Source organism: Delphinus delphis, chromosome 1 (assembly GCF_949987515.2).
Source record: "Delphinus delphis chromosome 1, mDelDel1.2, whole genome shotgun sequence".
Classification (NCBI taxonomy): domain Eukaryota; kingdom Metazoa; phylum Chordata; class Mammalia; order Artiodactyla; family Delphinidae; genus Delphinus; species Delphinus delphis.
In genome coordinates, this window is record NC_082683.1 from 149,994,551 (window position 1) to 150,006,998 (window position 12,448).

At 47.8% G+C, this 12,448-nt stretch overlaps 1 protein-coding gene across 5 annotated transcripts in view; it reads right to left on the reverse strand.

The window, feature by feature from the left end:
- SRGAP2 (SLIT-ROBO Rho GTPase activating protein 2) overlaps window positions 1-12,448 on the reverse strand; it is a 238,017-nt gene that overhangs the window by 18,291 nt on the left and 207,278 nt on the right. For all 5 annotated transcript variants that reach the window (XM_059995823.1, XM_059995807.1, XM_059995813.1 and 2 more), the window contains exons 15-17: window positions 11,912-11,989; window positions 10,851-10,985; window positions 8,945-9,050 (exon numbers count right to left, since the gene is read on the reverse strand). In XM_059995823.1, coding sequence (XP_059851806.1) covers window positions 8,945-9,050; window positions 10,851-10,985; window positions 11,912-11,989 — 319 coding nt within the window. The remainder of the gene's footprint in view (window positions 1-8,944; window positions 9,051-10,850; window positions 10,986-11,911; window positions 11,990-12,448) is intronic.

Genomic DNA, 12,448 nt, shown 5'->3' on the forward strand with positions numbered 1-12,448 from the left:
TGAGCCAGAGGCCTGGGACTCAGCTGTCTTCATCTGAGTAGCTGTTCTTCAGAACTGAGCAGAGTTGACTTCTAGTGTATCCAGCATACAGACTCAAATGACCAAGCTGGTCTCTATCTCAATGATTCTCTCCTTCACTGAAGATTCAGATACGTCCCCGGTCCCCCCACAGAATCACTGCAGAACATGTGAAGTGGGACAATGAAGTGGGACAGTGACAAACAACTGTCATGGCTGAGGACCACTGCTCTGTAGGACCCGGTCAGATGCAGGGAGGCCTGAGATGGGTGCGTTGATGGATCTCAGTGGTCGGACTGCTTCATAGGAGGTTTTAAAGATTTAATTTTATAATCCTTCTCTGGCTCCTGAGTTAAAAGAGAGCAGAGATTCAGAAAAGGCTGGTAGATGTTTCCAAGTCTACTTCTTGGTCAAATAAAAACTGGAGAGAGACAGGAGAGATAATTAGCATGGGAACCTTAGCAGGGACAACGGAGGCATGAGGTGCCACAGGGCTAAAATTGTAGCCCATCCCAGGCTGGCTGGTTCCTCGAGTCATGGAGGGACAAGCAGGAGGAAGCCCATTTCTTTAGTGTGATCTGACAACGTTTTGGTAACATGCAAGGAAAGCAGTAGTTTCTGGGGAGCCTGGTGGTCAAAGGGAGATAAACTCTAGGCCTGAGGGTCCCAGTCTAAGCTCACTGAGAGAAGAGGAATCTTGCCCGGCCTTCTAAGGCAAGGACTGCTCAACTCCTAGGTGGCTACAATGACCAGGGCCAGAGAGGACCTGTGTTTGTGCACTGGGGTCCACTTCTCATGGGTCCAGGTCCATTTCTTATTCCCATTAAAATACAGACCAAGATCCTTCTTTCTCTTCCAATCTACTGGAACACCTAAGTTCTGGGGGTAAAGCCATGGTGCTTAACTACTTGAGGGACACAGGCTCCTTCAAATAATTTGACAAAAACTAAGGATTCTCTCCCCAGGGAAATTCATATATGAGCACATAACAAATGCACACAATTCTGTATATAATATAATGGTGCTAATAATCCTTGAAGACTCTGATGGCTGTACCTAGTATAAGACCTCAAATACTGGATTTTTATTTTTGAAGAAATATCTAAAATGGATAATACTGGTAACAGCTCCCTCTTTAAAAAAAAATATTTTTTTGGTATCGACTTCTACACATGCCATCTCCTCTAAGAACTGTACTATATTTCTTTAGGTTCTGTCCATAACACGAGTGAACTTTCCTAATTGATTTGAACTCATCCTCTTTTGAGCACCTTAAAAAGATCCAGTGTAGTGGGTTTTGGGGGGAATGAGAAAATCAGGATTGGCGTGGGAAAACTGTTTTTCATCATGCATTTTTCTGGACTGTTTACTTTTAAATGATGCACATTTGTTGGTTCTGAAGAACCTAGGAGCAGGACAGGACTAAAGACGCAGACGTAGAGAATGGACTTGAGGACACGGGGAGTGGGAAGGGGAAGCTGGGACAAACTGAGAGAGTTGTATTGACATATATACACTCCCAGATGTAAAACAGATAGCTAGTGGGAAGCAGCAGCGTAGCAGAGGGAGATCAGCTCGGTGCTTTGTGACCACCTAGAGGGGTGGGATAGGGAGGGTGGGAGGGAGACGCAAGAGGGAGGGGATATGGGGATATATGTATACATATAGCTGATTCACCTTGTTATACAGCAGAAACTAACACAACATTGTAAAGCAATTATACTCCAATAAAGGTGTTTAAAAAACACGATGCACATTTGTATCTCTGATTACATTTAAAAAGAAAAACAAAACATCCCAAGAATTTTAGAGTCAAGCAGACCTGGTTTTGAGTCCCAGCTCCATTGCTTACCATCGTTTTGTACTAGTTCCCTAGTTTCTTCATAAAATGGGGGCAATTATGTGCCCCCTTGATGGGCTGTTGTGAAGACTAAACGAGGTAATATGTGCAAAGCACTTAGCACTGTGCCTGGCACATAGGTGATGTTTAAGAAATATTTTCTGTCATTTTAATGTCCTGTTTGCTTCTTGACATAGGACCTTTTTTTTTTTTTTGCGGTACGCGGGCCTCTTACTGCTGTGGCCTCTCCCGTTGCGGAGCACAGGCTCCGGACGCGCAGGCTCAGCGGCCATGGCTCACGGGTCCAGCCGCTCCGCGGCATGTGGGATCTTCCCAGACAGTGTTCCCTGCATCGGCAGGCAGACTCTCAACCACTGCGCCACCAGGGAAGCCCGGCACAGGACCTTTGATTCCAGTCAGGGAAAAGCAGGGCCGCTGACATTTGGCAGTAATTGACTTACAGGTGTCCACCGTCTTCTTCTCCTGACAGGCATAATCTAACAAGCTGAGGGCTCTGCATCCCCAAATCAAAACCTTAAATCCTCAGGGAGAGCACGAAGCTTTGAACACACTGTTTTAAACATATGACACTTCCATTAAAAACCTTCAACTTCATGGCCTCCAGGGGTTTGATTTGGCAACACCCAACAGACCATGGGTAAGATATTATGCATCAGGGTTGATTTCAGGTTTGAAAGGGATGAAGAGGAATTGTATTATTCACCATGGCTCCAGGCAAAACGTGGGGTTGAGAATCTGTAAATCCATGGTTTAACAGACTTTCCCAAAAGGCTCCTTAAGAGATAAGAAGTAGAAGGTAATTGTGGCTGACTCTTCCTGATGGCCCTTCAAAGGCACTCCCTCACTCCCCTTGCCCCCTCTCCCCAACTTCCATGGTCCCATATCTATTAACTGACTTGCCTTCCTCCCTCTCACCTCCTCAAGAATAGCACTCCAGCAATTACCTTGCTCTCTCCTCCATCATCATTTCTTCTCTATGGGGTCACCCCCACTAGCATGCCAATGTGCAGCAATACCACCCATCTTGAAAACAATATTCTCTCTTAAGTCCGTATCCATGCTGAATTACTGTCCCATTCTCTTCTCTTTATAATAAAATTCTTTGAGAGTTGTCTCTGATTCTCTGGTTCTTCTTTACCGGTTCTGTTATGGACTGAATTGTGTCCTCCCTGCCCCCCAATTCATATGTTGAAGCCCTAACTTGACTGTAATGACTGTATTTGGAGACAGGCCCTTTAAGGAGGTAATTAAGGTTAAATGATGTCATATGGGTGGGGCCCAAACCCTACAGGACTGGTGTCCTTATAAGGAGAGGAAAAGAGAGCAGAGCTCTGTCTCCCAGTGTGTGCACAGAAGAAAGGCCACGTGAGGAAGCAGTGTGGTGGTTGTCTACAAGCCAAGGAGACAGGTCTCCCCAGAAACCAACCCTGCTGGCATCTTGATCTTGCACTCCCAGACTTCAGAACTGTGAGAAAACAAATTTCTGTTGTTTAAGCCACCCAGTCTATGGTATTTTGTTGGGGCAGCCCTAGCAGATTCACACACCTACTCTCTTCCCGTGCAGCCCCCCAACCCCTCTATCGTGGTAAAATACACACAACAGAAAATGTACCATTTTAACCATTTTAAAGTGTACGGTCCAGTAGCATTTAGCTGAATACGACCCCACTGTACGGATCTACCACATTTTGTTTATCCAGCATCAGCACCCCTTCTCGCTTGAACTGACACCATCAGGATTTTGCCCCTCCTCCTCCACCAAGACAATGCCCATCAAGGTCACTAGTGACATCTATGCTGCTAAATCAGTTCTCAGTCCTTTTCTTAGCTGACCTGTCATCATGTTATCCCAGTTATCACACCCTCCTTGAAACACATTATGCGGCTTCTGGGACACCGATCCCTCTTGGTCCTCCTCCTACACCACTGCCCACTGTCAGCTGCTCAGTGAGGTGTCCCTGACCACTGTATATTAAAGAGGAAACCCTCACACCCACCCCTTACACTCTCCAGTCCCCTAACATGCTTTATTTATTTATTTGTTTATTTTTGGCTGCTTTGGGTCTTCGTTGCTGCCACACCGGCTTTCTCTAATTGTGGTGAGCAGGGGCTACATTTCCTTGCGGTATGCAGGCTTCTCATTGCGGTGGCTTTTCTTGTTGTGGAGCACAGGCTCTAGGCACGTGGGCTTCAGTAGTTGTGGCTCGTGGGCTCTAGAGCTCAGGCTTAGTAGTTGTGGCACACGGGCTTAGTTGCTCTGTGGCATGTGGGATCTTCATGGACCAGGGCTTGAACCCATGTCCCCTGTATTGGCAGGCAGATTCTTAACCACTGCACCACCAGGGAAGCACCCCTGTAACATGCTTTAATTTTCTCCACAGCCCTTATCCTCTGACATATGACATATGCTCTTCTTTTTTTTTTTTTTTGTGGTACGCAGGCCTCTCACTGTTGTGGCCTCTCCCGTTGCGGAGCACAGGCTCTGGACTTGCAGGCTCAGCGGCCATGGCTCACAGGCCCAGCCGCTCCGTGGCATGTGGGATCCTCCCGGACCGGGGCACGAACCCGTGTCCCTTGCATCGGCAGGCAGACTCTCAACCTCTGCGCCACCAGGGAAGCCTCTTTTTTTTTCAAATTAATTTCTTTCTTTTTGGCTGTGCTGGGTCTTCACTGCTGTGTGCAGGCTTTCTCTAGTTGTGGTGAGCAGGGGCTACTCTTCATTGTGGTGAGCGGGCTTCTCATTGCGTTGGTTTCTCTTCTTGCAGGGCACGGGCTCTAGGCGTGTGGGCTCAGTAGTTGTGGCTCGCGGGCTCCAGAGCACAGACTCAGTAGTTGTGGCTCATGGGCTTAGTTGCTCCATGGCATGAGGGGTCTTCCCGGACCAGGGCTTGAACCCGTGTCCCCTGCATTGGCAGGTGGATTCTTAACCACTGTGCCACCAGGGAAGTCCCATGACATGTGTTCTTATCAGTTTTGCCTGTCTTCCTCCAGTTCTATGTGCTATGTAGGCTCCATGAGGGCAGAGACCTTGACTGTTTGGTGCAATCTTAGATATCCAGCAACTGAAACAGGGCCTAGCACACAGTAAATGCTTAATAAATGCATGCTAAATAAATAAGTGAATAAATACATGAGCATCTGTGAGTCTCTAGGACAATCCAGCCACAATTCTACTTGTCCATTTTCATACAGAAGCTAAAATACTCCTTGTGAAAGTCAGAAGAGCAGCACAGACAGAATCTTTCCAAACTGGGAGGCACTTGAGATGGTGAAGTTTGGAGGAAGACTCAGCTTTTCTGGAGAGCTGCTGAGGTGCCTGAACAGTGACAGAAGCACCACCAATTCCCTCTTTCAGATTATGGAGCAATATTTGAGGATGTAGAGTGATGCTTCTCGGACCTTCATGTGCCTATGACTCATCAGGGGATTTTGTCAAAATACAGATTCTGATTCATGGGTCATTGGGGGTGGGGTGGGGGAGGAACTGAGATTCTGCATTTCTAACAATCTCCCTGATGATGCTGATGCTGCTGGTCTATGGACCTCTCTTGATTAGCAAGAGACTAAAAGTCTGTATTGTTTGACATCTGAAGAAATCAGGTTTCAAAAGGCAAGCAGCAGAGTCAGCGGCAGTGAGGGGGAGCTACCTGCACTTTGTTTCAGGGTGAAAACCCACTGAGTAGTACAGATGCTGTGGCCGGCAGCCTCTAAAATGAACCCTATGGTCCCTGCCTACTGGTATTCATGCCCTTGTGTAGTTCTCTCCCTTTGCGTGTGGGCTAGATTTAGTGACTCACTTCTAGTGAATGGAGTATGGAAGAAGTGATGGGATGTAACTTCTGAGATTAGGTTACAAAGACTGGCTGCTCTCTTGGGCACTCTGTCACTCACTTGCTTGGAGCAAAGCCAGCTGCCATGTCACGAGCAGCTCTATGGTGAGGCCCATGTGGTGCAGAACTGATGGAGGCCTCTGACCAACAGCCAGCCAGGAAAGGAGGCCCTCAGTCCAACAACCTGCAAGGGACTGAATCCTGCCAACACCACGTGGATCCTTTCCCAGTCGAGCCTTCAGAAGAAACTACAGCCCTGCCCCCAGTACACTCACTGTAACCTCAAGAAACCTGGAGCCAGAGGCCCCAGCTAAGCTGCACCTAGATTCCTGATCCACAGAAACTGTGACATAAAAATAAATGCTTATTGTTTTGAAGTTGCTAAGTTTTAGGGTAATTTATTACACAGCAATTGATCATCAATGCAGATGCTAAGAAAGGATAACATTAATAATTAACAATTAACAAGGCCTACTGGACAGGCATGTACCCAAGGTTCATGGAGTGGACTGAACACTAGCTATATAGATATATGTGGAACCAGGTCAAGTCCACACAGCACTGGTGCACTGTGTGAGGAGTTCCATACATATATCTCAGTTCTGGGCGTTCCTTGAGATGGAGGATGTGTACAACCCCAAAAAAGACAATAGCCAGACATAAAGTACACACTGTCAGGACATGTAACAGCAAAGGAAAGGGGTCCTAAAAGTCTGGGCCCAGGCAGAGTTTCCAGACTGGGCCCAGTCTGCATACTTATCACCTGTCACCTTCCTGTGCAGGCAGGTGGTCTTCTCTATCGCCTGTGTCCTGCACTCCATTTATTATTTTAGGAAACACTGTGGTTATTAATGCTGCATCTTTTCAGTGAAAGACTTTGATGAGCAAGTTAATCATTTTTTAACCAGAAAAAGAAGTGAAACAAAACAAAAGTCATCATTTGAATGGGTGCAGTTTTCCATGTTTCCTTCGACAGTGGCCACCCTCTCCAGCTCTTATGATGCTTCCTCTACCGTTTCTCCCCACCCACAAACTCCCTCACCCCTCCACTTAGCAGGAAGAAAATGTGGGCAGGATGAGGCCATTGTGCTTACACACACAGTCACCCCAGGACCTGCCTGCTCCCCTGCCTGTTTACCCACGACCGACATGTTCCTCGCTCTGCGGGAGCAGACTAGGCTCTTTGAGGGCAGGTATCGGTCAATGAGGGGAGACAAGGCCTGGTGGTCCTGAGGGGACCGACTGGCTTGAGAGTCATTACCAGAGTTTCCGTCTGCCTAAAACGGGCAGCATGTGAAACGCTGTGTGAGTCATGAGAGGTTCTCAACTAAAGGCAGTTGTGGTGCTGAGTCAGGGCTTGGCTAATGAATGGTGCAGACACAGCCACGTGGAAGCAGCAGGCTGCTGGGCCAGGACGCTCTGTCACTCTGCAGGGCCAGCAACAGGGCTAGAGGACAGTGTGGTTGCCCCTGAAAGGTCTCGGGAGGGGGCTGCTAGCCCAGATGCCTCAAGGTCAGGCTGACTCTGGTCTGTAAGCAGAGGCTGAGACGGCCTCTGAACTTGTATTTCTTTGAAGTAGGGACCAACCCACTAGGAAGAGTCTTCATTGTCACAAAGCAATATGAGCTAAAACACCCTAGCCCCTTGGTCTACTTTTTGTTTTCCCTTTTTTAAAAAAATAGATACATGGATCTAAAGAAATGTTTCCCCACTCAGTGAAAAGCCATAAAGCCAGAGAGATGATAACGGCAACTGAATTCAGCCTCAGCATCGGGGAGTTTCGGGGAGAGCTGGGGACTGTGGTGAACTGGGGGCGCCTGACCGCCTCATCTAGGCAGCAGCCCGTACTCCACAGGGAACTGCGGCCGCGTGGGCGTGCAGATCCAATGCTGCTAGACCTAGTGATTCTTTCAAGAGAAGCTAGAAATCTAGATTTTTTTAAAAAGTAAAATCTCCCAATATTGAAATGGTTCAATGTTTTCAAGACAGAGTGGACTTAAAGGGAACACATCTATAGGCCTTATCTGGCCCTCGGGTTGCCCACTGATAGACTTTGGCCTAGGCTGTTGAGGGAGATGCTGCAGTGAAAGCAACGTGGAAAGACAGAGGTGCCTAAGGGGAGAAGCATGTCCTTGCTCGTTGTCTTTGCTGCCCTCCATGCCTGCCCTGGGCAAGGACACACTGCTTAGACAGGGAGAAATACTCTGGCTAAGCCCAAGGCCCCTCTGATGCTCAGACCTCTCTTCTAGCTACACTCACTCCCTGGCTGACCAGCTAAATACCATCAGTACACAATGACCTCACACTGTATCTCTGCTCCAGGTTTCTTCCCTGAGCATCCAATTCCTATGTTCAGCTGCCTACTTAGACTCTCCACCTGGAGGGCTAACGGGTACCTCAAGTTAACATGGCCACATCAACACTTTGTCCTGATTGCTTCTTCCACATCTTGTCTTCCCCAGCTTCACAAATGGCATCACGGCTTCCCTGCTGCTCATGTCAAAAATGTAGAATTTTTCTCTTTCCTCACATTCTATATCCTACCCGTCAGCAGGTCCTATCAAAGCTGTATTCCAAATAGATCCTACACCTGACCCCTCATCACCCTCCACCATTCCCTCTCTGGTCTAAGCCACCACCACTCCCGACCGAGACTGCACAATAACCTCTGGTGAGGTCTCTCCCGCTTCTCTCCACATTACTCTATGGTAACTTCTCCATGAAGCAGATTTTAAAAATATATTAAAAAATCAGATCACAACATTCTTCTGCTTAAAACTTTCCAATGGCTTCTTCAAATCTAAACTCATTGTTGCCATGACTTTGGGGCTTGATGACCTTGACCATCCCGTGGCTCCTTCTTTCACTTCATTTAGGCTGCTGCTTACACACCGTCTCCCCAGAGAGGCCTTTGCTGAAGGCCCCTCTGCAGTGTCTCTCCCTCTTTCACCTCTGCCCCGATCCCTTAACTTACACTTCCTTATTCTTCTAAGCACTTATTACTACCTCATGTTTCTGTAATTGTCTGTGTCCTCTGCTGGAACATGAGCTAAATGGTATCCAGGTTTTTGTCTCTTATTTCACAATGTATTCTTACATCTTATGACCGTGCCCAGCACACAGCAGGTGTTCAGTAAGTATCTGTTGGGCTGGAGGAATCAACATAGGTCCCTACGTAAACTTCCAGTGACCGAAGCTAAGGCCCAATCAGTTGCTCCCTGGAAAGTCTACTCACTGGTTGAGGAAGGCAAAGAGGTATCTCATGATAATCAGAGTGGTTTTGGGCAGGACCAGGAGGACCTTCCGGATGTGCAGAGCTCTCTCCTGCAGGTTGTCCATTGCTGAAAGAAAAAAGCCATGCGTTACCCTCCACTGTAACTGAGATCCCAGGAAATAGTGGTCAGAAGGCTCTGACTAGCAGCGGGTGCAATATGGAGAGCAGCCGGTCAAGTCCACACAGCACTGGGCCAGTGTAAGGAGCTCCATCTCTGTGGCTCCTTGGGGTGGGGCTGTTGTGATGGGGCATGCAGGCTCCAGAACCTTCTGCGGGTCAGGACTTAAGATATATGCTCCTTGGGCACTGAAGGGGTTGGAGATGCTCCCCAGAGCATCTATCACCCCCTTATTACAATACCACAGGCAAGGAGCTGACCAGAAACTGCTGTGACTGCTCGACACCCAGCCTTGGAGGGCCTACATGTGGGGAGAGGGAGGGGCTGCGCAGGTCCTGTCCTGCCCACTCCACACGTGCATCACCTCATCCCCTGGACAAGTCTGGCTTATCTTCCCCCCTCCCTTATCTGCAGTGGGGATGAGGAGAATGTGGCCAGAGGCAAGAAATGGCAGGCCCCTGTGTAAGCAGTGATATCTGGGGAGAAAACCAGAGAACTTTCCTGACTCTTGTGCTGTGGACTGATTAATTCCAGGTACGGCCCTAGGCCTGTGCTTCCCTCATGGCCCGCCTCCCCACTTTCATGGTGTGCCATGTGGATACTGTCATTTTCTAGGAGAGTCTCTCCATGAAAAAGAAATGGGAGGTACTAGATCGGGAGCAGATCTCAAGGGGAGGATTGGGCAGCTAAGGTCTCTTGTACTGTCCTGGCAACCCCCATCCACTTAGGGTATTCCACCTAGGCCCAGCCCTGGAAAAAGACATGAAGGTAGGAGGGATGCATATATTCAGTCACCCACAGAACACATTTCCACTAGGACTCCCACAGATAGTGAGTAAACCAATAAAACAAGAGAGCTAGCTTCCTGAGTGCTCTGGGTCCCTCTCTCAGAATAACAGAGAGGGACAGTGCTCAGGAATCAAACTGGAAACTCGGGGGTGGGCGGTGGGGGATGAAGACCTTGGTTGATCTGGGAAGAAAAACTTTTCTCCATTTCAAAGGCATTGCCTCCTCCAGCCTCTGAAGCCACCATTTCAACGGCATCTGCTTCCAGAATGACCTAATACTAATCCAAGTTTCCGTGGACAACAAATGAGAGGGGGGTCCAGTATAATGATCTAAACTAAATGGCCAGGAATAGCTTTTCAAGCCCTAAATTTTAGAGTAAGAGGCAGAGAACCTCTAAGATACCTGCTTTATCTAAAGATCAAGTAGGGACTATCTCTCTCTGAGAAAACATCCTATCACTACTTTTAAATGTGCAGAGGCTTTTATTCCTAGAAGAACACATATTAACACATCTCACAGGTAAGTCATGCCATATTTAAAGCAACAAGCAGGAAATATTTGTAACACTTATGTATTCTCCCTTTGCATCATGAAAAGCACAAGCACTAATATATGAGCTTCTAATAGCTGAAAAGGACTGTGTCTTATATATGAACATAAATGTATTTTAATGAAGAAAGATAAAGCCCAGCGAAGCAACAGAGTTTAAAGTGAATCAGAAAGAAAAAAGCCAGGAGTTCTGACTTGTGATCCAGACTCTTCCTGAAAAGTCATTCTTTTTCCTCCCCTACTAGGGGATAAAGGAGTGAAAACAAGGAAGAGAAACTTCACCAAGGAAAAGGAAAAAAGGAAAACATTACTGGAAAGCTTATGAGAAAAAAAGACCCTGTGGAAATTTGTTATCTGTTGCTATGAGGCGCTCTGGCCCAGAAGCCAATCTGAGGCCAGGATGATACTTACTGACGCAGGCCATTAGGTCATGGAAGATGTCCTTGGGGAAGAGAGGGTGTTCCAGCCCCCGGAAGTAAAGCTTCAGGACGCCAGCTATGGAGTCCATGTCATGGTCATTCTGGTCTCCAGCCAGGGGGTCCTCTCCTAAGGATAAGCAATCCCCCCAAAAAGGAAAGAGAGAGTGAGAGAGGTAAAAACAAACAGGATGAAGCAGAGGTGGTGGAGAAGGAGTGGCCTATTCAAATCTTCATTACAGTCCATCAGCTTTCTGCCCAGCATGTTGGCCATGAGTACGGCAACCAGGGACTAGCAAAAGCAAAGACTGCTTAGGCTCAGGGGCCCCGGGGCCAGAGGAGGGGCACAAAAGTCCATTACATAAATTTGCTTGTGCCAGACTGGTTCAGGGACATTCCCTCTGGGCTGGGGATGGGACACAGCAATTGGCTCTCTCATGAGATCATGAAACCAGGCTGGGACTGAGCCCCTAGGGGAGGGAAATGAGGCCAGGGAGGCCAGCCCCTCTGATTAGCTCTCTCTCCTCTTGGCCTGTAACAAAGCACACCTACTTACAGGAGAACAATCATACTGGAGTTCCCTATGGAAAATTTCATATCAGATGTAATTAGATTTAATGATAGGACCAACCTCAAATTGAAACTATATATATCCATTTCAGTGACGGAAATTGCCAAAGCTTGTCCATTACCTTAATAGCCACAAGATAATAAATGGGCTAAGATGAACAGGTGCATTCGCTCTGCCACCAAGGGTTCTGGATACAGCCATAAACTGCCCAGATATCATAGTTAACTTCTTGGGTTTGGGTAGATCATCTGGAGGAGAGGGGCAGGATGAATGGGGCTGAGAAGGAGGAAACTGGGATGTACCCTGGCACCTCCCTGCATCTCTGGGTAGGGGTGGGGGGATGTCTACAAGACAGTAGGTGCTGGGCTGAAGACGGAGGCAAACTGGCTTGCTAACCTCTGGGTACCTCTCAGAGAGAAAGCGCGGAGCTAGTATCCTGGGGGGCTGGCAAACATTTGGTCTTATCTTTCAGGCTGTTTCCTCACCTCTCTCAAAGGCGTTTTTGATGTCATTCACTTCCACCTGCGATCCTGACACTCGGAAGATTCCCTCATGCTGTAGTCCTAGGAAGACAGGGGAAAGTGATCAAGGAGACAAAAAAGCAAATTCACCACCATGGCTCCAAGCCTAGTTGAGTGTCTGTCTCCCTCAGCCAGTGTGTATTTAAGCATCCTGTCTCTCTTCTTCAGGCCAGAGGAGGAAGTCTATACAAGGATGGTGGAAAAGTCACTGGAATGAATATGAGGCATTGGCCTAAAGAAAGCACCGAGTCAGAGACTTAAGGGAAGAGATGTCTACACCATTTCTGATTCTGACAGAGTCTATGAGGCAGGCTCCTTCTCCAGCCTTTGCTTCTCTGTCCCCAGCTACAAAGTAGGGAAGTGATTCCTGGCACCTGCTTATCCCTAAGGGTCAGGGATGAGATTTGGGGGCATGGCAGGCAAGCCATTACACACCACCAGAGTTTCATAGGGTCTGAGATCATACTTAGTGCTTTAGCTGTTCTAACACTGTTCGGCTGT